Genomic DNA, 27,162 nt, shown 5'->3' with positions numbered 1-27,162 from the left:
CCCGTTCCTACTTCTGCCTCACCTTCTCCCTCCACGAGGAAGGTGGGCTGAGAATTAGGAGACGGGGTTTCAGGGTGTGGTAAGGGCTTTACTATTTGGAAATGGGAGAATGATGCTTTCACATGCCTGTTCAGAGAAAATATCTACCTGTATTATTATAACTGGCATCTCTCTGGATCATTCGACGCCATCAATCTGTTCTGTGCCGTTCGCTGAATATTTTAAAAATTGCCACTGTGATCATTCATTCATCTCTTTCATTCAGCACCTGTCACTCAAGGCCTTCCATAGGCCAGGTTCTGTTCTGGGTGCTCACTTAGGAGTCAACAGTGACCAAACAAAGCCTGTTCTTCATGGAGAGTAGATTCTAGAGCTGCTGTGGTCTGGCCCACCCCCTGTTTTGTCAATAAAGTTTTATTAGCACACAGCCATGTTCATCTGTGTGTGTATCGTCTCTGGCTGCTTTTGTGTTGCAACAGCAGAGCTGAGTAGCATCTTCACAGAGACTGGTCTACACAGCCTAAAATATTTACTCTTTGGCCCTTTACAAAAAAAGTTGGCCGAGCGCTGTTTTAGAAGGGGAGATAAGCAATAACCCAGTAAACAGAGCAGTGTGACGTGTCAAGTGATGAGGGTGCTCAGAGGAGACACAGCAGGATGGGAGAGAGAGTGGGGTGTCAGTGCTGATTCTGACGGCCAGTCGGGGGGAGGTGGCATTTGAGGAGTGCCCGGGAGGCCCCTTCCTGCTTCCCCCAGGGCTGTTGGAGGAACAGGTGACTGTGGGTGTGGAGAGCTGTGCCAGCCGCTCTTAATGATTTGTTTCCTCCAGTTGTTGGAGGGCAAAGAGGCTGCGGCTGCAGTGGGGCAGGGGCTGGGAGGACGGTGGGCGTGGCGGCCCTACCCTCACCCCCGTCTTTCTCTCTCAGGGCATTTTACCTGGAACGGTCTAACCTGCCCACGGACGCCAGCACCACAGCGGTGAAGATAGACCAGGTGTGCCCTCCTTCCCCTCACCTGCCGTGGAGCTTGGGCAGGGCTGGGGGTTCGTGCGGTCAGACAGGGCCCAGGGTCACACCCCAGCCAGAATCCTGGCCGAGATGCCCCAGAGGCCTCTGCCGTCCCTCCTCCAGGAAGTCTTCTGTGATAACTCCTTCCCCATTCGAGAAATCCTGACATCTTCCCCACCTGCTTCAGAACTCCTTAGATGATGTATTCTCACTGGCACCCACTCACCTGTGCCTCTTGCATCTCCCTTGTTCATCACAGCATCTCTCTGAGGCTGGAGCCTCACACCAGATGCGGCCATGCAGTGCTCTTTTTGTGTGTTTCCAATTTGTTGCCAGCATTTAAAAGTCAAAAGATTTCCCGCAAAACGGAGACTTCTAGTTTATCTTTAGCAGTGGGAATAATTCCTGGCTGTCTGGGCCACATTCCTGCGTGTTGCACTCGGCCTTGCGGGGGCTGTGCCCCCCCCCCGCCTACTGCTGCATGCTGCAGGCCTTTCCCCCTCTGCCCAGGTTCTATCAGGCCTCGATTTCTTTTTTTTTAATTAATTAATTTATTTATTTGGCTGCATTGGGTCTTCGCTGCGGCACACGGGAGCTTCGTTGCAGCGCTTGTTGCGGCGCGCGGGCTTCTCTCTAGTTGTGGCGTGCGGGTTTTCTCTTCTCTCATTGTGGCGCGGGCTCCAGAGCGCGTGGGCTCTGTAGTTTGCGGCACGCGGGCTCCAGTTGAGGCGTGTGAGCTCAGTAGTCGTGGCGCGCAGGCTGAGTTGCCCTGCGGTGTGTGGGATCTTAGTTCCCCGACCAGGGATCGAACCCGCGTCCCCTGCATTGGAAGGCAGATTCTTTACCACTGGACCACCAGGGAAGTCCCTGTCAGGCCTTGATTTTGACAGTGGTTTTGGGGCTCCTGGCCTCGGACCGCGAGGCTGGGCTCCGAGAGAAGGGCTGGGCACAGCCCTTCGGGAGTTTGTATAATAGTCTGGCTGGCAGAGTCTTGAGCCGACACAGGAAGCACTGGCCAGTGTTCTGTGCCTGCACAGGCGACGCAGGAAAGGGGAGGTGGGGCAGAGCAGAAGGGAAGGCTGGTCCTGGGGAGGTGCTGCTATTTGGAGAGGACAGGAGTGGGTATTCGCTGAGGCTTGGTCGTGGGCGCACCTGGGCAGGTGAAGAGAATTAGATGGGAGGGTTAGGCCTGAAATATATCGTGAGCATAGGAGGTGAGCCGAGAGGACAGCTGCTGTAACAGAGCTGGATTGGAGGTGATGACGGAGAGGAAGGACAGGTGGGGGCCTCCTCCGACCGTCCGGGTATGTGTGCCTCGCAGCTGATCCGCCCCATCAATGCCCTGGACGAGCTCTGCCGCCTCATGAAGTCCTTTGTCTACCACAAGCCCGGTGCCACTGGGAGCTTGGGCGCCGGCCTCATCCCCATCTCCTCCGAGCTCTGCTACCGCCTGGGGGCCTGCCAGATGACCATGTGCGGCACGGGCATGCAGAGGTGTGCGGGCCCTGAGCGGGGGCGGGCCTCTGGGCGGTTTTGGGGCCCGGGACGGGAGGACGAAGGCCAGGTTTGAATCCCGATTCTGCCACTGCCTGTTGAGCCCAGACGAGGCCGTGGCTGCCCCCGCCCCCCACCGAGCCTCAGTTTGTCTGCTATGAGATGGGACCTCGGGAGGAGGTGGTCCTCGGAGGGCTGCTGCGCTTCCCGCTTCTCTCACCCTGGTTGGCGTGACTGAGCGTCTCTGCAGCCTGGTTCTGCTGGAGCATCCGTTCAACATAAGCAGGAATGATCGTGCCTCTTGGTTGGGGCAGATCTGGACACTTTCCCACTTCTGTCCTCTGTCCCTGCTGCTCTGATTGGGGCCTTGGGGGCCGTGGGGGGCCAGGCAGTCGCCCCCGTCTCACCTGCCGCCCCTGTTGCCGCCCCCCTGCAGGAGCACCCTGAGCCTCTCCCTGGAGCAGGCGGCCATCCTGGCGCGGAGCCACGGGCTGCTGCCCAAGTGCATCATGCAGGCCACGGACATCATGCGGAAGCAGGTGAGGGGACCCATCCCCCGGGGCCCCACCGGGCTGCGTGCAGGGCACCCAGATCCGGGCCCGGTGGACACAGGGAGAGGTGGACTCACAGTGCGTCTGGGGACTGGGCTGCTGCCCGTCTCCCCATCTAGAGGGCTGAGGATTTCATCTCCCATTATGCCCACCCACACCCACATGCTTGCTCAAGCGCCCTGGACTCCGTGCGGAGGCAGCCCAGGGCCTCACCGTGCTTTCTTCCCAGGGCCCCAGGGTGGAGATTCTGGCCAAAAACCTCCGAGTCAAGGACCAGATGCCCCAGGGTGCACCGCGGTGAGTGGCTGTCCCTCCCCGTCTCCTTTCCTCTTCTCCCTTCTGTGAAGGCCAGGACTTGGGCTGGGCTTCACCCCAGACAGACCCATTGGTGTTCAGATGGGGCTTCCCCTCTCATTTACGGGACCCCATTTGGGAAACAACAAATACGACTCAGTCTGTTACCTCCCAGAGCTCCCACTTTGGCTGGGAAAGTGAGGCAGGGCCCCCACAGTGAGCCATGGGGCAGTAATTTGTGTGCCCCCCACCAGCTCACCCACCGCCCTCCTCTGCCGCCCTGCTACCATCAGAGCCCTCAGCCCACCTACCTCATCCTGTCCTCACGGCCCATCATCTCCACATTGATGTCAGACCTTCTTGTGGTACTGTGTGCAGCCCCCTTTCCCAGGAATAACTCATTTTTATGCGTCCTCCCTCTCCATCCACACTGCCCTGCTTTGCTGTTGACATAGGCCCACAATTTTTTTTTTTTTTTTGCGGCACGCGGGCCTCTCACTGCTGTGGCCTCTCCCGTTGCGGAGCACAGGCTCCGGACGTGCAGGCTCAGCGGCCATGGCTCACGGGCCCAGCTGCTCCGCGGCACGTGGGATCCTCCTGGACCGGGGCACGAACCCACGTCCCCTGCATCGGCAGGTGGGCTCCCAACCACTGCGCCACCAGGGAAGCCCCAGGCCCACAATTTTTAAATAACTTTTTAATTTTGAAATAGTTTGACTATCTGACTATTTTGAAATAGTTTGACTCACAGGAAGTTGCAAAAATTATACAGGGAGTTTCCATGTGGTCCTTTACTCAGCTCCCCCCGCCAAGAATAATGTCTCACGTAACCACAGGACATTGTCAAGACCAGGAAACGGTGTTGGAGCAATACAAGAACTCATACAGATCTTATATATGATTCACTAGTTTTTGCATGCGCTCTCTTAGCCCTCGTTATTATTATTATTATTATTATTTTTAGGCCACGTGGCATGGCTTTTGGGATCTTAGTTCCCCGGCCATGAATTGAATCCGGGCCCTCAGCAGTGGAAGTGCGGAGTCCTAACCACTGGACTGCGAGGGAATTCCCCTCATTACTTTTACTTTTTTATTTCTAATTTTTATTTTTTGGCCTCACCGTTTGCCATGCGGGATGTTAGTTCCCTGACCAAACCCGTGCCCCTTGCAGTGGGAGCATGGACTCTTAACCACTGGACTGTCAGGGAGGCCCCTCCCCTCATTACTTTTAAATACTTTTATATGTCGCTTCCCCCGCTCCAGGCACCACTCTAGTATCTTTACCTATATTAACTTATTTGCTCCGAACAACAACTCTGTGAGCAAGGTACTATTACTACCCCCCATTGGCAGGTGGGGACACTGAGGCCCAGAGAGGTTAAGTATCTTGTCCAAGGTCACACAGCTAGCACACAGAACCACAGAGTTGCGCTTCTGAACCCAGCCATTCTAGGCCCAGAGGCCACACTCCTGACCACTGTGCCACCTTGCTTCCCTGTCTTGTCTGTGTCACCACAGCAGCCTCCTGTCTGGTCCCTCTGCCATCATTCTCCCCACAGCAGATCTACCATCTCCCCTGCTTGAAACCCATTAGTGGCTCCTTCTTACTTGAGGGTAGAGCTCAGAATCCTCCCAATGCAGAAAGAAAACCAAGGTAGCTCCCCACGTACTGCAGGGAGAGGCCCCCAAGATATATTAAGTAAAAGACTCCAGTGGCAGAGTGCTGGGTCTACTTTGCCACCATTAGCGTGGAAAAATGCACACCCACCCACACAAGGATCTTAACATAAACATGCGCACATATATGTGTCTGTTTTTGTAAACCCCTTGCCAGTCTGGAGAGAGCAAGGCTCCTGTGGGGCAGGGACTGTACCACTAGGGGAAAGTGGGTGGCATCAGTTTTTCACCCTGCATCTTTTTACACCTGTTGAGTTTTGTTTTCTGCGCATGGATTACACGCTCACATAGATCACATGTTGCAATAATAATAATAGGCGTTGGCCTGCCTGGCTCGTCCTCATCCTCTGCACCTCCATCCACCAGGCTCTACCGCCTCTGCCAGCCGCCGGTGGACGGAGACCTCTAGACACTGAGGTGCCTGGTACTTGGCTGCGTCCTCTGGAGCTGGGATTTGGGAGGACACAGGGGGCCGTGTGGCCTTCTCCAGAGCTGGCCCGAGACCTCCTCTCCTGCCTGCTTGAAGATCTGTCTGGCCTCCTCCATCACCTCCTGGGAGGATAAGCAGTGCCCCCACTCCTGGATGAGACGGTGGATCGGCCCTGGGCTGGCATGTTCTTCACACTTCGGCCAGAAGCCCGAGGGGTGCTGGGGACCCACAGAACTGATGGGTGCAGCCAGGGCCTGCGCTCCGGCCTGCAGGTCCCCAGAACACAGGGGAGAAGTCACGGGCACTGCAGCTGGAGGCCCGCGGCCCCAGCTCCCTCGGGATGGCTCAACCTGCACTTTGGAAACCTCTGGTTTCCTTCTACGTCCACATTCCAGGCGACCACATGTGTCTGCTCTTCTTCCTCACCTTAGCTTCCAGATTCCCCCCTAACCCTGTACTAATCTGCCCGATGGACTCGGAGAAGCCGGGCCTCTGCCGTAAAGACAGAGGGACAGGGCACAGCGCCTGTTACCAAGAGGACGGTCGGAAGCCACACCGGCTTCCGCCATCAGCGCCATTGGAACTCGAGCCATCAGCCCTGGGCACAAGATTTGCTCTGACTTTATTTATACGGCGTGAACTCTCTATGGTTTCTTTTGAGGTTTTTATGTTGTCGTTGGTATCGCTGAGATTTTTTTTTCCCCCAGGTTGCGTGATTATATATTTGACATTTTAAATTTCAAAGAAAGCTATATTGTCTAACAGGGGACCAGCATAAGGTAGTATTGACAACTTTTCCCAGTTCTACTAAAAAAAAAAAGAAAAACTAAATTATTGAAAAGTCAAAAGATGTCAGTATTTCATCTTTTTAATATTAGGGTCTTAAGCTGTGGCTTACAGGTATCGACTAGGGTTCCTTTTCCCACCCACCCTCGGTTCTCCAGCAGTTGGTCTGTATCAGGGTGAATTACTTTGTTCTTTGAACAACTGGCTACAAGGGTTTGAGAGGTGGCTGGGCCAGGCCTGGGGGCTGGAGGGGGTTGAACCATCCATTGGAGAGGCAGCCCCACCCTGGTGTCTGTCCTCTGCAGGTAGAAGGGCTGCCAGGAAACACTGAGTGGTACCTTCTGTAATTTATTTTTTGATGTTAGCTCAGAGCAGGGCATTTGGGACTTCTCAGCCAGCTAGAGAGACAGGAAGCTACCCTGCCCACCTGGGCACAAGGACCCACACAGGATCCCCCCTCTGCCCCCCCCCCCCAGCAGTTTGTCCCCTCTAGGTTCTGTTGCCAGCAGGGAAATGTCACAGCTGGGACAGAAGGGAGGAGTCTTTACAGCCTTGGCTGATGGGTGAAATCAGGTGTGGGTTTCCCGCTGCCCTGGAGGCTTGAAGACCCATCAGCATCTTGGCCCCCTGCACCCCCAGGGGCCACCTTCCCTCTCTTGCCACCCTGCACCAGATTGCAAGAGATGGGCTTGTTGCAGGACAGAGACGGCACAGATACAAACGAGGACCCCATGGCAGAAACGGAGAGGGGCCCCCAAGGGCAAGGGCATCGTGCACTGGTTTACTTTGAAATGTACAGATCTTCTCATTCAATTCATGATAGATTTTTTATTATTATTATTAAAAGTCGGTTTATAATACAAAGATCCTGATCTGTGGCGAGTTCCTTTGGGGCCAACCCTGGTGGCGTGGACGTGGCTAGGCTGGCCAGCGTCACAGGCGGAGTGAGCAACGGCTTTGAAGATGGGACGGAGGACGATCGCTTCGATACCGTCAGGGTTCTTGAGGCAGCGATCCCTGCTCAGTGAGTTACCACTCTGAACCTCAGTTTCCTTCTCTAAAATGGCAGAGTATATATATTCCCTCACAGGGGACTGGCGAGGAATACCCGAGATTGTACCGCGGCTCTGCCATTCAGGTGTGCCAGGAAAATTACTGTCTTTATATGTATTTCACCTTTATTTTGGATTCTCAGTTCCTATTTCACTGTGATGGTGGGAAAATGTGACTGTTCTTCCAGGCATTCCCTCGCCTCCTTCTGATGTCATGCTAGGACTCTGTCTCACATGTGCCTGCGGATTAGGGTGGGTCTGAGGGACGCGCCATCCTCCGCCCCAATTTGCAAGGCCCGTCTGGTCTGGAATCCGCTGGAGTGGAGTTCCAAGTACTCAACACGAGATTGGGCTGGTTCCTGGCCAATCAGAATCCACGCTGGCCGCAAACGGACCAATCAGAACAGACGCCAGCACAGATTTTGTTCCTGCACACCGGGACCTGCGATCTCGGTCCCATGCTGAGAGCGCCTTATCACCGGCCCAAGCCCGAGCCATGTTTATGAAGCTGCCTGAGTCCATCTGCCGAGTCAGAGAAATCTCATTGCCGGGCCGAATTGGCCTGCAGACCTGTTTTGCCAGGCCTGCCCCATGCCTTTCTCCGTCTCCCTCCCTCCTTTCCTCCCCACTCCTTCATCCCGACCTCTTCCCTCCTTCGTTTCTTTCCCTCCTTTCCCATGCTTTGGAAAACACTGACCTCTATGAAAGGCTTCTTTCGGGTGCCTTCCTCTTGAAGGCCCCCCACTATCATGGCCACACTTGGGACTCCCCTAAGTCCTGCCATTTTGGAAGAGAGCCCCTTCTCTTTTAATCTCTTTTCCTTCTAAACTACCTGTCCCAGAGCTCATTCTCTCCAGGCCCAGACTGGGATCCTCCCAGAGAGAGAGCCTTGTGTCTTTCAATTACAGGTTTCAAAAGACTCAATACTATAATCGACGAGAGTGAATCCTGGTGGGATTTCGGGCACAGTGATGGACTGATTTTTTGGATTGTCTGAAGCCAGTGTTTGGATACAGGGAAAATCACTCTAAGGGGACAGCCATCAGCTCGATCTGTATTTGGGGGTCAAACAGGGAGGATTTGATGCCTTCCTCCAGGCAGATACTTTTATAGGAAGCAGGAATGTCTGCCTGTTCTGCACCCTGAGGGCCTGCAATGAGAAAAGTGAGTTCTCCTGCGGTGATGGACAGGGGCAGCTTTGGTTTAGGAGCTGAGAAGTGGGGTCTCTGAGGCCTTGAGCTAGTCACATTCCTTCTTAGACAACAGAGCTGCATCAGCAAACAGGGTGGAAGCCCAGGGCTGTTTCTTTCTCTGGAAGGCCTTTCTCTCAGTACAAAGTGGAGTGTGAAGGGCTGCTTACAGCAGGGGGGTGTTTTGTAAGAGACAAGAGGTCTCAAACTGGCAGCCAGTGGACTGAAACTTGGAAATTGATGTGGGTTTTGTTTTTGTTTTCCCGATACGGTGTTTTTATAATTTTGAACTAGACACTCATACTTAAGAACCAGCAGCTTTTACTTCCAGATTCTGATTTGGGGTTTGTCTTGAAAATTCAGAAGCTCTGGCCCCAGTGGCCCTTGTGGTACCACGTGTCCTGCCTGGTCACATATCCACTGGAGCTGAGGAGTGGCCACTGCCTTTGGGCAATGTGCCAGCTTTCCATCCCCCACCTGGCCCGACACACTCCTTTACCTCACCTGCTCGGCTACAGGATGGCCCTGCCAGCGCTGGCCTCTTGACCATTCAGATCTTCACCTCTGGAGTTGCCATGGTGATGTTGGCTAAGAGAGGAGCTGGTGACCAGGAGTTGCAGTGCTGACCAATGGAGCATCAAGAGGTGAGTGAATCCCCGCAGCTGATGAGTCTCTCGAACCCTGGTTCTCTGCTCCCTTTGAGCCTCAGAGCTGACTCGGATAATGTCCTTTGGTGTAGGTTGTGTTAGGGGCCACTCAGGAAACCAAAGGTGGGATGGAGTGTTCTGGCCACTTTGTGATTTTATCTAAATTTAACTGTTTATATATTTACCATCTTCCTCTTCCATCAGTGAAGCACCCTGAGAGAAGGAGTCACATCAGTCCTGTCTGCTGTGTCCCAGTGTCTGGCCCACTACCAGGCATCCGTGAACCATGGCTAAATAAAAGAAAGAAGGCTCATAACTGTTAGAGCCAGGAACCCACACCCCAGCTGTGTGCGGCCAAGGCACATGCCTCCAACCACGTGCTCTGCACCTGGCTTTGTTCCGGGACTGGGCTGGATTGTTGACAACTGGGAAGGCCTGGGCTGAGACCTTTGAAGTCAGATACCCTCGCCTGACCCCTGACCTGGCAGGCTGCTGTACTTGCGGGAAGTCACCATCTCTCTTAGAGCCTCAGTTTCCTTCTCTGAGAAATGGAGACGTTCACACCCAAATTTAACTTTCAGGGGATATATGCCATGCCCTATCTTTCCAGCAGATGCCGCTAGGGACCGTGTAGTGCCCAGAGCTTGCGGTTACCTGGGTTTGAGTCCAGCCGAGTCCTGCCTACCTGACTTCCAACCCAAGCACTTGTTCCTGGGTGCCCACATTTGGGATAGAGGCAGCCTGGAGGCAGGGGCTGGGACTGTTTAGATGATGGGTACCGGCCCCTGCCCTTATGGGCTGGGCTTGGCCTAACTTGGTATGGGTATTTTATTTTTGTCTATTAAACATTTTTTTAAATTTCTCTTTCTTATTTTTATCTCTTTCCTCTCCATTTTCTTTCCTTCCTAACTTTTTAGTTTTTTTTTCCTTTGTCCTGTAACATATGTCTGTGAGCTGCTCTCTGTTTTTATATTCTCTTCCCTTATGTGCTTTTCCTTCTCTCCCTTCTTTCTTCCCTTGCAACTGGATGTATGAGAAGGATGTGAAAGACCCTTGTAAACTGTAAAGTGAAGTGCTCATGAGGGCTGTGACCAGGAACCTGCAGTTACTAATGTCCACCCCTCCACTGCCGTGAGCCCTGACCTGCCTGGAATCGCTGACCACCAGGTGGCGCTTTGGACCAACCTCTGAGGGCAACTGCAGGGGCTTCGGTTTTAAGTCCCCAGGGTTTCGGGGCTTTGAGGGGAGGTGAATCAGAAAGCCTAGCAAAAAGCTGCCCCTCTCTGGGCACTAGTAACATCCCTGGAGGGTTGGGAGGAGGAGAGGACAGCAGGGCCCAAGTTAGAGTCCCCTGATGAGCTATGTGACCTTGAGCAGGGCCCTGTCCTTCTCTGTGCCTCAGTTCTCCCACCTATGATGAGAGGACATACAATTCCTCAAAAAGGACTTCTGGTCTTCTAGCCAGCCTGTCCTAGACTTCTCTGAAGGACCAATAGCAATGTTCAGAATCTCACGTGTTTTCTTTTGAATTTTATTTTATTGTATTTTTTAATACAGCAGGTTCTTATTAGTTACCTATTTTATACATATTAGTGTAAATATGTCAATCCCAATCTCCCACTTCATCCCACCTCACTCCCCCCCCCACTTTCCCCCCTTGGTGTCCCTACGTTTGTTCTCTACATCTGTGTCTCTATTTCTGCCCTGCAAACCGGTTCATCTGTACCATTTTTCTAGTTTCCACATATATGCGTTAATATGTGATATTTGTTTTTCTCTTTCTGACTGACTTCACTCTGTATGACAGTCTCTAGATCCATCCATGTCTCTACAAATGACCCAATTTCTTTCCTTTTTATGGCTGAGTAATATTCCATTGTATATATGTACCACATCTTCTTTACCCATTTGTCTGTCAGTGGGCATTTAGGTTGCTTCCATGACCTGGCTATTGTAAATAGTGCTGCAATGAACACTGGAGTGCATGTGTCTTTTTGAATTAGGTTTTCTCTGGGTATATGCCCAGTAATGGGATTGCTGGATCATATGGTGATTCTATTTTTAGTTTTTTAAGGAACCTCCATACTGTTCTCCATAGTGGCTGTATCAATTTACATTCCCACAAACAGTGCAAGAGGGTTCCCTTTTCTTCACACCCTCTCCAGCATTTATTGTTTATAGATTTCCTGATGATGCCTATTCTAACTGGTGTGAGGTGATACCTCGTAGTTTTGATTTGCATTTCTCTAATAATTAGTGACGTTGAGCAGCTTTTCATGTGCTTCTTGGCCATCTGTATGTCTTCTTTGGAGAAAGGTCTATTTAGGTCTTCTGCCCATTTTTGGATTGGGTTGGTTTTTTTAAAATATTGAACTGCATGAGCTGTTTATATGTTTTGGAGATTCTTTGTCCGTTGATTCATTTGCAAATATTTTCTCCCATTCTGAGGGTTGTCTTTTCGTCTTGTTTATAGTTTCCTTTGCTGTGCAAAAGCGTTTAAGTTTCATTAGATCCAATTTATTTACTTTTCCTTTTATTTCCAAAAAAGATTTTGCTGTGATTTATGTCAAAGAGTGTTCTTCTTATGTTTTCCTCTAAGAGTTTTATTATTTTTGTGTGTGATGTTAGGGGGTGTTCTAATTTCATTCTTTTACATGTAGCTGTCCAGTTTTCCAGCACCACTTATTGAAGAGACTGTCTTCTCTCCATTGTATATCCTTGCCTCCGTTGTCATAGATTAGTTGACCGTAGGTGCGTGGGTTTGTCTCTGGGCTTTCTATCCTGTTCCTTTGATCTATATTTCTGTTTTTGTGCCAGTACCATATTGTCTTGATTACTGTAGCTTTGTAGTATAGTCTGAAGTCAGAGAGTCTGATTAGTCTAGCTCTCTTTTTTTCCCTCAAGATTGCTTTGGCTATTCGGAGTCTTTTGTGTCTCCATACAAATTTTAAGATTTTTTGTTCTAGTTCTGTAAAAAATGCCGTTGGTAGTTTGATAGGGATTGCATTGAATCTATAGATTGCTTTGGGTAGTATAGTCATTTTCACAATATTGATTCTTCCAGTCCAAGAGCATGGTATATCTCTCCACCTGTTTGTGTCATCTTTGATTTCTTTCAGCATTGTCTTATAGTTTTCTGAGTACAGGTCTTTTACCTCCTTAGGTAGGTTTATTCCTAGGTATTTTATTCCTTTTGTTGTAGTGGTGAATGGGATTGTTTCCTTAATTTCTCTTTCTGATCTTTTGTTGTTAGTGTATAGGAATGCAAAAGATTTCTGTGCATTAATTTTGTATCCTGCAACTTTACCACATTCATTGATTAGCTCTAGTAGTTTTCTGGTAGCATCTTTAGGATTCTCTATGTATAGAATCATGTCATCTGCAAACAGTGACAGTTTTACTTCTTCTTTTCCAATTTGTATTCCTTTTATTTCTTTTTCTTCTCTGATTGCCGTGGCTAGGACTTCCAAAACTATGTTGAGTAATAGTGGTGAGAGTGGACATCCTTGTCTTGTTCCTGATCTTAGAGGAAATGCTTTCAGTTTTTCACCATTGAGAATGATGGTTGCTGTGGGTTTGTCATATATGGCCTTTATTATGTTGAGGTAGGTTCCCTCTATGCCCACTTTCTGGAGAGTTTTTATCATAAATGGGTGTTGAACTTTGTCCAAAGCTTTTTCTGCATCTATTGAGATGATCATATGGTTTTTATTCTTCAGTTTGTTAATTTGCTGTATCACATTGATTGATTTGCGTATACTGAAGAATCCTTGCATCCCTGGGATAAATCCCACTGGATCATGGTGTATGATCCTTTTAATGTGTTGTTGGATTCTGTTTGCTAGTATTTTGTTGAGGATTTTTGCATCATATTCATCAGTGATACTGTTCTGTAATTTTCTTTTTTTGTAGTATCTTTGCCTGGTTTTGGTATCAGGGTGCTGATGGCCTCGTAGAATGACTTTTGGAGTGTTCCCTCCTCTGCAATTTTTTGGAAGAGTTTGAGAAGGATAGGTGTTAGCTCTTCTCTAAGTGTTTGATAGAATTCACCTGTGAAGCCATCTGTCCTGGACTTTTGTTTGTTGGAAGAGTTTTAATCACAGTTTCAATTTCATTACTTGTGATTGGTCTGTTCATGTTTTCTATTTCTTCTTGGTTCAGTCTTGCAAGGTTGTACCTATCTAAGAATTTGTCCATTTCTTCCAGGTTGTCCATTTAATGACATAGAGTTGCTTGTAGTAGTCTCTTAGGATGCTTTGTATTTCTGCGGTGTCCATTGTAGTGTCTCCTTTTTCATTTCTAATTTTATTGATTTGAGTCCTTTCCTTCTTTTTCCTGATGAGTCTGGCTAAAGGTTTATCAATTTTGTTTATCTTCTCAAAGAACCAGCTTTTAGTTTTATTGATCTTTGTTACTGTTTTCTTTGCTTCTATTTCATTTATTTCTGCTCTGATCTTTATGGTTTCTTTCCTTCTACTAACTTTGGGTTATGTTTGTTCTCCTTTCTCTAGTTCCTTTAGGTGTAAGGTTAGATTGTTCATTTGAGATGTTTGTTGTTTATTGAGGTAGGATTGTATTGCTATAAACTTCCCTCTTAGAACTGCTTTTGCTGCATCCCATAGGTTTTGGGCCGTCGTGCTTTCATTGTCATTTGTCTCTAGGTATTTTTTGATTTCCTCTTAGATTTCTTCAGTGGTCTCTTGGTAATTTAGTAACATATCGTTTAGCCTCCATGTGTTTCTGTGTTTTATGTTTTTCTCCCTGTAATTTATTTCTAATCTCATAGAGTTGTGGTCGGAAAAGATGCTTGATATGATTTCAATCATATCAAGAGAGCCATGCGGGCTCTGGGCTGCCCCCACCAGGTGTCCCAAACGATGTGCCTGTCACCAGGGCGGAGGGAGAGGAAACCCACTTGAGCTGAGGCCTGGCAGAGTGGGAAGGGGCACAGACACTGACAGCAGCTGTGCCGTGAGCACCTGTTGTGAACCTGCTGCTGTGCTGGGCGTGTTAGCACAGTGCCCGGTCAGTACTTGTTGTAGGTGCTCAAGCAGTACATGTTGGCCTTAGGGGAATGAATCAGTGAATGAGTGGCCATGGCTGGGAGAACAGCTCAGCGCCACGGACAAGGATTCTGATCACTAAACCTCACCAGTTCTCATGGTGACTGTGAGAAGAAGACAATTATTAGTCCCATTTTACAGATGAGAAAACAGAGACCAAGAGTGTAAGTGACCTGCTTGAAGTCATGTAGCCTTGGGGTTTGAACCGAGAGTGACTGACTCCAATGCCCCAGCTGTTTCAACACCACCAAGGCCTCCTGGGCCCGCCGAACAGCCAGCAGGCAGCGCTGACTTCCCAGCCTTACCCCTCACCCTCTGCCTCGCTGCCTCACTGGTCTGGCTGTTATCTGCCAGGGCCTTGTTTCTGTTCCTCAAGCTCTCTGGTCTCGTTACTTGTTCCACCGCAGGAGTTTTGCCCTTGCTGTATTTTCTGTCTGGAACCCTCTTCCCACCTGACTCTCCCGTGGCTGCCTCCTTCCTGCAATTCAGGTCTCAGTTGGAACCACCTCCTCTGAGAAGACTTCGAACCACCTCCTCTGAGAAGCCTTCCTTACTGAGTAAAAATAGCATCACTTATTGACTCCCTAACACAGCATGCTGTTTCCTTCTGCCATGGCACAGATCCCAGTCTTTAGTTTACTTTTGTATTTTTAACCCCATGTATTGTCCGTCTATTCCAACCAGACTGCAGGTTCCGTCAGGGCAGGGACCCAGCCTGCCTTGCTCCCAGCCATATCGCAGCTCCTAGCACAGCAGCTGGCGCATAGTAGGGGCTCAGTCAATCCCTGCTGACTTTGGTGGAGTGAATCAGTGCATGAGGGAGGATTCCGACCAATATACTGCCACTCCCCGCCCCACCCACGAGAGGTGTTGGTGCTAGTTTTATCTTCAGGTTTTGGAAAGTCCATGATTATGTCTCTACTGGCTGCAACAGTTCGGGCCCTCACCCACCTTCCTTGAAGTCTTTCTGCTCTGTTTCCCTCACTGGTAATTGACAGCTGAGCTGCCACCCTGACCAGGGCCTCAAGGCCCTTGCAGGAGAGCAAGATGGAGCTGAGAGTCCCCACGAGAATATTCCTCCATCAAGCTGGGTCTGAGTCACTGAGTGCTGGGTCTAATTTGGCAGGAGGGCACAGCTGATGATGCAAAGCCACTTGGGCTGAGGACACCCACTGTGGGCTGAGGACACCCACTGTGGGCTGAGGACACCCACTTGGGCTGAGGACACCCACTGTGTCCGGAATGTGTTTGCAGAAACCATACAGGCTTGCTTCACTTTATCGAGCTTTGCTTTATTGCACTTCTCAGATACTGCGTTTTTTACAAATGGAAGGTTTGTGGCAACCCTGCATTGTCAGATGATGGTTAGCACTTTTTATCAATATAGTATTTTTAAATTAAGGCCCATGCATTGTTTTTTTTAGACATAATGCTATTGTACACTTAATAGACTGCAATATAGGGTAAATACAACTGTTACATACACTGGGAAACCAAAAATTCACGTGACTCACATTATTGCGATGGTCTGGAACCCAACCCACAGTATCTCCGAGGTTTGCCTGTACGTCATTCTAGGTCTGGTACAGCAGCTCATTTGGGCTCACCTCTTACCCTCATTGGCATCATTAAAAAATATTTATTGAGGGCCTACTGAGTGCCAGGCACTGTTCTAGGCCCACAGTCACATCAGTGAAGAGTTTGTGGAGTTTATTTTCTGCTGGAAGGAGACAGACAAAAAAGCCCATGGACACATGGGTGTGTAATACGTCAGATGGCATAAATGCCAATAAGGTAAATCAGGCAAGAGGAAGGACGGGCAGATGTGGGAGCTATTTTAATAGATGGTCAGGGAAGGCCTCTCTGGGGCAGACCCATGAATGGAGACGTAAGGAGCAGAAAGCTTGTTCCAGGCAGAAGAAACAGCAGGTGTAAAGGCCCGGAGGTGGGAATTCTCCTGGTGAGTTGGAGGAGGAGTGAGAAAGCCACTGGAGCAGGGGGGCTGGTGAGGAGGATATGACAGAGCAGGCAGGGACCAGGGCACATAGGTGGCTGGTGGTTTTGGAGTTCACGTCTAGAATTGGGAAGGCATGGGGGGTTTTGAGCAAAGGACAAGCAGTTTTCTCATATGAAAACAGAGCAATCATAGCTCCCCGCCTACCAGGCCTGTCCATTTGAGTGCTTTCAAAAGTAAGCCGAGGGCTTCCCTGGTGGTGCAGTGGTTGAGAGTCCGCCTGCCAATGCAGGGGATGCGGGTTCGTGCCCCAGTCCGGGAAGATCCCACATGCCGCGGAGCGGCTGGGCCCGTGAGCCATGGCCGCTGAGCCTGCGAGTCCGGAGCCTGTGCTCCACAACGGGAGAGGCCACAGCAGTGAGAGGCCCGCGTACCGCAAAAAAACAAACAAAAAAACAAAGTAAGCCGAGAATACTCTCCAGGGTGAAAGTGGTATTATAACATTTTATTTCTATAAAACTTTATGCTTTTCCTATTGTGTTTTATGAAATATGTATCATTATGGTGACATATAATTATATATCTGTCTATTCTCTGCGGCCACTTCTCTGATGAACTTCAAAGCAGGGACTTCAAGGCTCTTCTGGAGATGACGTACGTGACTGATTGGGAAGTTGCAGGCACTCAGGCTGGTGGTGGGGTGGGGAAGAGAAATTCTCCTGGAGTCCTGGGGTTACAACTGAGTGACACCAATAGGCTGGGAACGAGGCAGACCTCGTCCCTAGAAGTAACGAAAATATAAGTGACACTGTTCTAAACACTTGATATGTGTCGCTCACGTCTGCCCAGCAGTGCCCTGGGCCATTACCCCATTATAGGGACCAGCAAAGCTGGCACAGTAACTCATGTACCCGGATCTCATGCTGCTGAGGCTGCAGCCAACACGGGCGCCACCTCCCCACTGCCCTCCCTCCTGCAGTCTGCCTCGGGGCCGTGGGGGGGGGCGCCCATGCTCAGCCCAGGGGGTGAATCATGGGGTCAGGGCTGCCTTCACTGGTGTGTGACCTAGGCAGTTCCACAGGGATCTGTGCTTAGAAGAGCCTGTGATTGGCTTAAGGCTCTGCTGTCACAGTCTTCAAATTCGTAATAATTTTTGAAGAAGCGGCTCTACGTTTTTTAAATTAATTAATTAATTTTTTGGCTGCGTTGGGTCTTTGTTGCTGTGTGCGGGCTTTCTCTAGTTGCGGCGAGCGGGGGCTACTCTTCGTTGCGGTGCGCGGGCTTCTCATTGCAGTGGCTTCTCGTTGCGGAGCACGGGCTCTAGGCATGTAGGCTTCAGTAGTTGTGGCATTCGGGCTCCGTAGTTGTGGCTCGCGAGCTCTAGAGCGCAGGCTCAGTAGTTGTGGTGCATGGGCTTAGTTGCTCCGCGGCATGTGGGATCTTCCTGGACCGGGGATCGAACCAGTGTCCCCTGCATTGGCAGGTGGATTCTTAACCACTGCACCACCAGGGAAGTCCCAGGGGCTCTACATTTTTATTTTGCATTGGACCCCACAAATTATGAAGGTGGTCTTGCATGAGGATACAAGCCAATTATAGGATCCCACCCCTTTGCTGGGATTGGTGGATGTTAACCCACGTCTGACCAATGAGATGTAAGCATTGTGCTCTGGGGGAGTCTGGGAAGGTCTTTTCTCCCTGGAAAGGGACGGCTCGTGAGGAACGTTTCTTTTATCTCTGTGCCCCGTGCCTTTCTGCTTTGGAGTTTGGACACTTGGATACTTCTGTGCACATCTACTGCTACTACCCTGATGCAGAGAATCACCCTTGGCCTGGAATGTCCTGGTTTCCTCACTGGTATCCCTGCTGCCACGCTCACCCATTACCCCCACTGCAGCCAGAGGGATCCTGTCTAATCTAAGTCAGGCCATGTCCCTCCTCACTCAGACCCTCCAGGGACTTCCCATCTCACTCTGAGTGAGAGCCCAACCCCCCATCCCCTACAAGACCCCACTCGACCCCTGTCCCACCCCCTCCCTGACCTCCTGCCCTGCTTCTCTCCCCCTCACTCGCTCTGTTCCAGCCACTCTGGCCTCACTGAAATCACCAGGCAGCTGTCTCAGGGCCTTTGCATAAGCTGCTCCCTGTGCTGGGAATGCTCTTCCCCAGGAATCCCCTCAGCTCCCTCCCCCGAGCTGAACGGGGAGCCTGGGCCGGGACCCCGATGACTCAGCAGAGCTCCTGCCAGCCGTGGCCCTCCTGTTCCAGATTCTCCTTGACGGAGGTGAGGAAGTGTCAGTACCTTCACCAGTTTCATCTCCTGTTATTGCCGCTAAAATCCTCTCACAGGGACAGTGGCTGGGATTTGAGCCCAGGGTTCCAGTTGGGGTGTGGCCTAGGGACAGGTCCTGGGGTGAAAGGGTTGGGGAGGTCGGAGGCTCTGCTCCCTGAATCCCTGCGGCAGTGGTCGGCCCTTCTCTCTTCCTGCCCAGAAGTCCCGAGGGGCCCCAGTGAGGGGCCTGGTCCCACCAGTCAGTCCCCTCCTGGGCAGACCTCAGCCGCTGCCCAGCGTGTGGGGAGGGCCCCGCCCTGTCCTCCCTGCTGTTTGCCGTCCAGCAGTTTCCAGGCCCAGGTTCCCAGGACAGAGCTGCCCCAGAATCCCCATCATGTCCCTGCTGACCTGGCTTTGGCCTCCAGATCTTTCCAGACCCTTTTGGCCACGTCACCCTCTCTCCAGTCAAAGCCTATCCACCCTCTGTCCCCCTCACTCTGGCCCTGCTGAGGGACATGGACATCACAGTGCACGGGGGCCCATGGGCAATGGGGAGCTGCCCCCAGTTCCCTATCTGTGCTTCACCAGAGCCCCCCTTGACTGTGGGAGTGGCAAGTGGGGGTCTTTCAGACACCATGACGGGGGGGGGGGATGGGCTGTTCCAGGGACAGGAGCACTGCAGGCCAACAGGCTGGAGGAGGGCCAGCCCTGGGGGCCTGCACAGACTTGCCGCTCTCTTTCTTGGCTTTTGGCCCAAACAGCCCTTAGGAAAAGAACGCGGGGTGACCGTGGCAGGTGGGACTTGTTTCCATGGTGTGTGGCTGACACCCGAGGACGATGGAGCTACAGGCTCCTGGGGACCAGCCCGCCTGGAGCCGGGGGTGGGGGAGCTCAGGTGCGGGTGGCAGGGCTGCCCCTCCATCCATCATGCCACCCACTGTCAGGGAGCTGGCGGGGGTCCTGGCTGCTGTCACCTGGGGGGCTGTGGGAAGGGCTGCCAAGTCTGTGTCCTGGCAGGGCCCAGCCAGACCAGGGTCCTGTGTGCAGAGCCTCAGCTGTAAAAAGGGGCCCAGGCCACGGTGCCTCCCTCACCCAGGAACCGCTTCTCTGTTCCAACTGGGTCCGACCCAGTGGCAGCGGCCCAGAATGTCTGACCCTGCCTGCTGGGCATCAGAGGAAATCTAGCCTCTCTCCTCCCGATTAATAAAGGAGTGGGATCCCCGTGCCTGTCTGGGACCGGAGAGTCGATGTCATGTGCAGTGTTATTTGAACACCTACTGTGCGCTGGGCTTGGTGTTCACATGTGCATGCCATTTCCTTGATTCCTCCCAAGGAAGGGGCACTGTGATCACCACCAGCTTCCTGTTGTGCAGGCGGAGGTGATGGAGGAGGTGGGGGCCCGGAGGGTTCGCTCAGCCTCACAAGGTCCCGGAGCATCAGAGCCGAAGTTTGAGAGCATGGTGTCTGGTCCCAGCATCTTGCTCCCAATCCCCAGGCCTGCCTGCCACTCGTGGAATGAGAGATGCTGCTGCTGAGCGCAGGGTCCATCAGAGAGGGGAGCCTCAGGGTGCGTCTCTCCTGGGGGCCTCCTGGTATATAGAAAATGAAGAAATGGCAAAACAGGGCTGTGAAAACCATGGGCTGTCTGAAAGGTTGAGATGGACAAATGAACACATTTCGTGGTGCTATTCACAGAGTAAGAACTACATTGATTAAAAACAACCACACCAATTCCAGGTGCGCTCAGGCATGAGGACGGGGATAGAGGGACAGGTGAAGACGGAGAGACGGGTGAAGACGTAGGTGATTTAGCACTTGAGCTCTGCGGCTGGACTTCCTGGGTTCAAATTCCTGGGTAAGTGACGTGACTTTCTGTGCCTCAGTCTCCCCATCTGTAGCATGGGCTCACAGCAAGTTCCTCACGGGGCTGGTTTGGGGCTTGGCTGAGTGAGCACAGGTAAAGCCTCAGCAGCGCTGGGTCACGGGAACCGCCCAGGTTGCTGCGATGGTTATTTGGCCACACAGCCCACAGTTTGTTTCTCTTTGACTCAGGACGCAGCCTCATTTGGAGGCACCTCCAAAAGTCTAAGATTCACGCCTTTTGTGAAAGTGAAGCCCAGGGCCTGGGATAGGCTTGGGCCCTGGGGACGACCTGCATTCATTTATTTGACAAAGACGTGTGTCTATCTGCATTTTCCAGCTGAGTGCTCCAGGGAAACATTGTGAGGTCGCTGCTCCCAAAATAACCCACGATTCCCTTGGAGGAGCTAATTAGGAGGAATCAATGAGGTTAGCTCCAAGGAGGGGTCCGTTCCAGACCAGGAGGCGTGGAGATTGTGGAGGAGCACCGCCTGGCTGAATGCAGAGTGGGTGAAGGGCTGTGCTGACCACGCTGCCCCCTGCCCACGGGGGTCACCTCCGTCCAGTCGCCAGGAGCTGCAAGATTCAAGCCTGTGCTGCTCCTGGTGGGCACCCTCAGGGTTGGACGTGGCAGAGGGTGTAGAACACACAGCCCCTGGGCATCTGCACCCTACAGCCTGTCCTAGCCCTCAGGTCACCTCCAGTGCCCAGGGTGACTTCAGCGGGAACCGGAAATGAGGAGTCAGATGGGCCTTGGTTCGGATTCCAGCTCTGCTGCTTACTGGCTCTGTGGTCCTGGGTACATGCATGACCATTCTGAGCCTCAGTTTCCTCCTCTGTAAAATGGGAATAAATAAAAGCACTTCCCTCCCGGGCCTGTTGTGAGGCTTGAAGAAGTTCTGTTAAAGTGCGTAGCAAGTCCCTACCACGTCGTCACTGTTCAGTGGGTGTGGGCTGTTACTGTTATTTCCTCCTTTGTAAAATGGAGAAGACTAATTAGCCCGCCAATATTTGTCATGCATATTATATCCGTCATATGACCGAGCACAGTGTCTGCACCATGTGGAGGGCTCAGCAAATGGCGACAGTTCTCCTCTTGGGGGGTGGATCCGTCTGGACACCCGATGCCCAGTCAGGTGGGCTGGGTTATGCTGCATAACAAACAGCCTCCCGAGCTAGAAGGCCTGAACCATCAAGGCTGATTTCTTGCTCAAACTGCAGGTCCCCAGAGGGGCGGCTGGGACCGTGCACAATCTCCACCTCGTGACCCAGGGTGAAGGGGCAGCTGCCCTCTCCAGCGTCACCATTGCCTTGGTGGGAGGAAGACAAGCTTGGGGGAGGAGTCTCACCCTGGCAGTTAAGCGCCCCCGCCTGTGGGTGACGTGATCACTGCTCACAGCTTACTGGCCAGAACCAGGAAGTGCAGCCCTGTGTGTGCCCGGAGCGGGGACAGCACCACTGTCTTCCAGATTCCCTGGGAACAAGAACTCGGTAACTTCCTCCAAGATCACGACCAGCAGCAGACGGTGCGGCCCGGCTCCATCGGGGCAGACGGTGCGGTACGGCTCCATCGGGGCAGACGGTGCAGTCCTGGTCCATCGGGGCAGACAGTGCGGCCCGGCTCCATCGGGGCAGGTGGTGCGGTCCGGCTCCATCGGGGCAGACGGTGCAGTCCTGGTCCATCGGGGCAGGCAGTGCGGCCCGGCTCCATCGGGGCAGGTGGTGCGGTCCGGCTCCATCGGGGCAGACGGTGCAGTCCTGGTCCATCGGGGCAGGCGGTGCGGTCCGGCTCCATCGGGGCAGGCGGTGCGGTCCGGCGCCATCGGGGCCAGCAGAGGAACGCAGCAGGGGCTCCGCATCCTTCTCCTCATTCGTGACGCAGGTTCAACAACAGACGCCTCATGGAGAACAGCGTGGCCTGTAGCTAATTCTCCCTCAGGTCTGCCCTCCTGGATAATCCCTTTAATGTCGAAAAACTAACCTTGTGAGGAGGTAAAAACAGGATTTGTTTGATTCTGCAGGAATCATGCTCTGTCTACGTGGCAGTTCCCCAAGAGAAGTGTTTGCTGCAGCATAGAGCTTCTGTCTTCATGACAGCAATTGATAAACAGTCTCACTCACAGCTGTGTGTGTGTGTGTGTGTGTGTGTGTGTGTGTGTGTGTGTGTGTGTGTGTGTGTGTGTGTGTACGTGTACACATGGCGGTGTGTGTTGAGACTTTCACAAGCCTTCCGAGCTTGCACAGCCCCTGCCTCTCATCAGTGCCCCTGGCTTTCAGAGGCCCGATTAAACAAACACAAGAGTCCCGAGAGCAGACGTGGTAAAGGAGCCCCGTGTCGATGTTTCTTATTCCTCCTCACTTTGGACAGTGCATCTCCAGCTCCACTCTGCACACTGGAGATGCCAGCTTGGGTGCAGAAAATTCCAGAGCAAAGACAGTTCAGCCTGGCTCTGGGTTGCTCTGGTGCTCCTTCCTGACCCCTCGGTGCTCTCAAATGTCAAGCCCCTCGTGGAAGTGTAGATGAGGGGCTCAGCTCTGGCCTCCTGTGTCACCCTTTATATCCGGCTTCCCCCTCTGCCTGGCATCACCTGTTCATTCCTCAGGCCAGGCTCCCTGGGCACAAGGGGCCATTCTCAGAGGCCCACCTTGACACGGGAGAAGGGCCTTCCCATTAGGTGGGTCTTAGCTCCTCCTGGTGGGGTCTCCCTGACCACCTTGTCTAAGGAAGCCCGTCTCCTGTGGAGTCTCTTCCTGTTCTGTCACACTGTACGTGGGGTTTATTAAATCTGTGATCCTACTCACATGACTATTGACCATCTCCCACTTGAAGGCCAGCTCTGTGAGGGTGGGACGGTGGCTGGCCCAAGGCTGGGACTCCAGGACATAGGATGCACTTAATAAATTTTCACTGAGTGAGTGTAGGAATGAATGAAAACTCACCCTGATACCATAAGTAGATTCAGCTCAAAACTCACCTGTCCCATGTCCTGTTTCTTTCAGAGCTTGCCACATCTGAGAACTAATGAAGAACTCATTTGTGCTAATAAATATGTATTAGTTCTTTCAAGATGAAATGTGCATATTTTAATGAGGACTGTCTAGAGGCTCGGGTTTTTAATCCAGGGAAGCTTCCCCACTAATGAGAATGTAAAGTGATGATGATGAGGGGCTGTGGATATTTAGGGCATGGAGGCCTGGAAGACACATCAAATCACAGGACTGAGGAAGCCCCCTGGATGCAGTGTGGGGTGGGAGGAGCTCTGTAGTGGGACTCAGCACAGGACCAGAGCAAATCCCAGCTCAGCCTCTGCCTGTGTGTCTGACTTCCTTGGCCTCAACATTCCTACCTGTAAATGGGGATCGTAAGCCACACCTCACAGTGATAGGAATGTAATTCTGGTGCTTTGTAGATTATAGTCTTTGCTCACCAAACAGAAGGGATTATGGTAATGAGCAGAAGTGGCCCTACCTATTGCAGATGGGATATTTTTGGCTTCAAGGAACAGAGAACTCCCAAACAAGTAGCTAAATAATAAGGACAATTTATTACATCATAAACCAAGAATCCAGGGGGCATTCCAGGTAGCTCTGGGTTTGGCTGGCTCAGAGACCATGTCTCAAGTACCCAAGTTCTTTCCAGCTTCCGGCTGTGCTGTCTTCCTTATGTTGGCTAGATTCTCAGGCTTTCCCGCTGATCATTGCAGGAAGGTTCCACAGCTCCACATATCACAACCTCATGCGACAGTGTCCAGAAGCAGAAAGGGAAGAAGAATGTGTTTCTTCTTACTGCTTCTTTATAAAACTCAGGACACCTGTCCCAGAAGCCCTCAGAAGGTTTTTTCTCAGGTTACTTCAGCCAAACTTGCATCCTGTGCTTATTCCTAGACCAGCTGCTGGCAAAAGAAATGGACTGAGCACGATTGGCCAGTGGTTTTCTACCGGAGAGGTAACCCCCCGAAGACGTGTTAGAAATAGGGGGGTGTTTTGGCTGGGCTCAATGATTGGTGACATTGCTGGCATTTAGGAGGGTGGGGCTAGGAATGCTGGATGTCCTACAATGTGTAGGACAGTCTACACAGGACAGACTGGTCGTTCACCTGTGTGAAGAGCCACTTTAATCAGCCCAGAACCTGTGTCGACTTTATATCCAAACAAAATATTTTTGCAAGATTTTAATATATATGGAATATGCTACTTATATTCTCGTATCTCTTTCATTTTCCTGCCCTTCTGTTGTGGGGTGACTCCTGATCTTAACTTCTCTTACATCCAAACTTATTCCCCAGATGTCGGCAAGGATCTAACTCTTCATCATGTGTTTTTGTGTGTCTGTGCCTGTTCATTTGCATACTGAAGTATGATTTATTTTATTACAAATTATTTTCCTTTTATTTCTTTTTTGTAATCCACTTAGAGCATTATAATTGGTTTTTAAGTACTTGTGATGTTGTAGGTTAATTATTTATGACCTTCATTTCAAGGAGGTAGAAAGGTCATTAAGTACATTTCTTCTTTGGAGAGGTCATTGGGTCTGATGGGATTGAGAACCACTGGCTTGAATCCATCAAGATGCACATCCTGGGGCTGGGAGGGGAGTCTGCGTTCTGAAACTCCTGGCTTCCTGGTACCCGAACCACGTCAGAGTTGGGTTGAGATTGGAGGCTGGGAGTAGCTATTGGCTTGGCACCCATGATGTCAGACCTTATCACCCATGTACAGCCCCTTAGCTGCCCCTGAGTCACAGTACATGTCTGGGAGGGAGTGCCATGCAGAGGCTTCAGGACGCCAAAAGGGCCACTGAGGCAGGTCTGGGTTTGTGTTAAGCCCTGAGACCTGACAGTGGAAACCCATCACGCTCATGGCCTGCCAGCTGTTGATCGTAGAACTGCAACAGTTTACACCTAGGAGAGAACTTGCTGGTTGAAATGAAAGATTAGTTTATCTCTTTGAGTATGACCCAAAGAAGACAGGGCAGCGAAGGTGTGACCAATACCCAGCAGAGATGGATGGTTCTGGAAGAGGTCTCTGGAAGCAATCCCCCACATTCATTCACTCAGCCATTACTGAGGATCTATGAGGTGCCAAGAATGATGTTCCCAGATGTGAAAGTTTGGGAGGCACCAGGTCTGAGCCTGCCCTATGGGGTCTTCTCATTAGTCAGAGAGAGGACTTCTGAGGAGCTAGACAGTTGGGGGTTCTGTTTAAAGGAGGAAAAGGCTAAGTTTTGGTAGTTGCTTTATTACAAATTAAAAATAAAATAGAATTTCAAATGCTTGACTCTTACCTTAAAAAGTTATTAATCCGGGCTTCCCTGGTGGCGCGGTGGTTGAAAGTCCGCCTGCCGATGCAGGGGACACGGGTTCGTGCTCCAGTCCGGGAAGATCCCACATGCCGCGGAGCAGCTGGGCCTGTGAGCCATGGCCGCTGGGCCTGCGCGTCCAGAGCCTGTGCTCCGCAACGGGAGAGGCCACAACAGTGAGAGGCCCGCGTACCACAAAAAAAAAAAAAAAAAATGTTATTAATCCATCCAAACCATATTTATTGTGTACCTACCAAGTGCCTGCCCTTGTAGCGAGCACTGGAAATCACACAAACATTGAAAAGAAGGAACAGGGACCAAATAGAAGCAGGTAGAACTAAGTAGAAGCAGCCTCCTTCCCAGGTCTCCCTACAAGGTTGGTACAAGGTTTTCTTGCAGGCAACTACCTACTCCCATCAAGCCCCACCCGCAACTACCCTTGTTGCTCCTAAACTAGGGTCAGAGGTCAGCATGTTCCAGGGGGACAAGTACAAAGTCTTGCCTGGGAGGAAACAGCATATGCACCAAAGTGATTGCAAGATTGGCTGACTCACACTGGCAGAAACCTGGGGAGTATGTCTACGAATTATAAGACTGTTAGACTAAGGAGGACAGCTCATAACATTGGATCAAGGGAAATTTTTGATATGGATACACTTAGGGATCCTAAATTTAATGGTTAGCTCATGAAGCTGAAAATTGCCTCTGTTTATTTTGGTGGCGACGAACCTTGGTTTCAATGGTGGCTGTCATTTAACGGGGTTGGGATGACAATGTTCCTTGCATGACGTAAAGGAAGAAATGCAAGGGCTTGGGGATACAAGGATGCTGGAGGGACTGCATTGTGAATGACATGCACAGCCGCTCCCCCAGCCCACCGTATGCCCCCAAGGGTCTGGCGGACGCTCCGTTCACTGAGGCATTAAGGAGTACAGCAGCAGGGGGGTACCTGTATCCTTGAGAGTCTCCCTGTGTCTGTTCTCAGTAGGCCGGATGTAATGGGGGAGATGCCAGAGGGAGATGCCAGATGGGAGATGTAAGGATGAGGAAAAGTGATAGCATTTGTCCCTCAGACACAAGATGGGCACACTTACCATATTTTCCAGAAGAAAAGAAGCGGTAATCAGAATGTCTCAGGAAATCTTTTCACGGCTTACTCATCGTGGTGTCCTTAGAAATGAAATAGATGGGCAGTGAATCAAAATATAATTTGAACTATATAATAGAAAAAGATCTGGTGGCCAGAAACCACTACAGTGGAGAGTCATGACCTCTTGTCTAATTTTTTTTGAGAGATCAGGTAATAAATTGAATTTTGGCCCACGTTCAAATCCCAGTGACCCCAGTAGGTCTGCAGATCCACCCTATGCCATTTCCCGAGCTTCTTGGCAACTAGAAGGACTCATGGAGTAAAGTCCATGACAGTAATAAGACCCAAGTGAAACCCTTTGGTAATTTTCTTCCTAACCAGGATAGCATTTGGGGGTAAATTGCAGAGATTAGTGCCACCCTCAAAGACTTGAAAGATGCAGGGGTGGGGAATCCAATCACGTCTCCATTTCACTTGCCTGTTTGGCCTGCGCAGA

At 51.2% G+C, this 27,162-nt stretch overlaps 1 protein-coding gene across 1 annotated transcript in view; it reads left to right on the top strand.

The window, feature by feature from the left end:
- PREX1 (phosphatidylinositol-3,4,5-trisphosphate dependent Rac exchange factor 1) overlaps positions 1-7,030 on the top strand; it is a 76,757-nt gene extending 69,727 nt beyond the window's left edge. The window contains exons 31-35 of the mRNA XM_082670845.1: positions 927-993; positions 2,329-2,501; positions 2,938-3,040; positions 3,282-3,349; positions 5,390-7,030. Coding sequence (XP_082526971.1) covers positions 927-993; positions 2,329-2,501; positions 2,938-3,040; positions 3,282-3,349; positions 5,390-5,432 — 454 coding nt within the window. The 3' untranslated portion in view covers positions 5,433-7,030. The remainder of the gene's footprint in view (positions 1-926; positions 994-2,328; positions 2,502-2,937; positions 3,041-3,281; positions 3,350-5,389) is intronic.
- Positions 7,031-27,162: the final 20,132 nt, after the last annotated feature.

Source organism: Grampus griseus, assembly GCF_964374135.1.
Source record: "Grampus griseus genome assembly, chromosome: 14".
In the NCBI taxonomy this organism is placed as follows: domain Eukaryota; kingdom Metazoa; phylum Chordata; class Mammalia; order Artiodactyla; family Delphinidae; genus Grampus; species Grampus griseus.
Note: the sequence above shows the minus strand (reverse complement) of the source record. Positions and strands in the feature narration are given on the sequence as shown.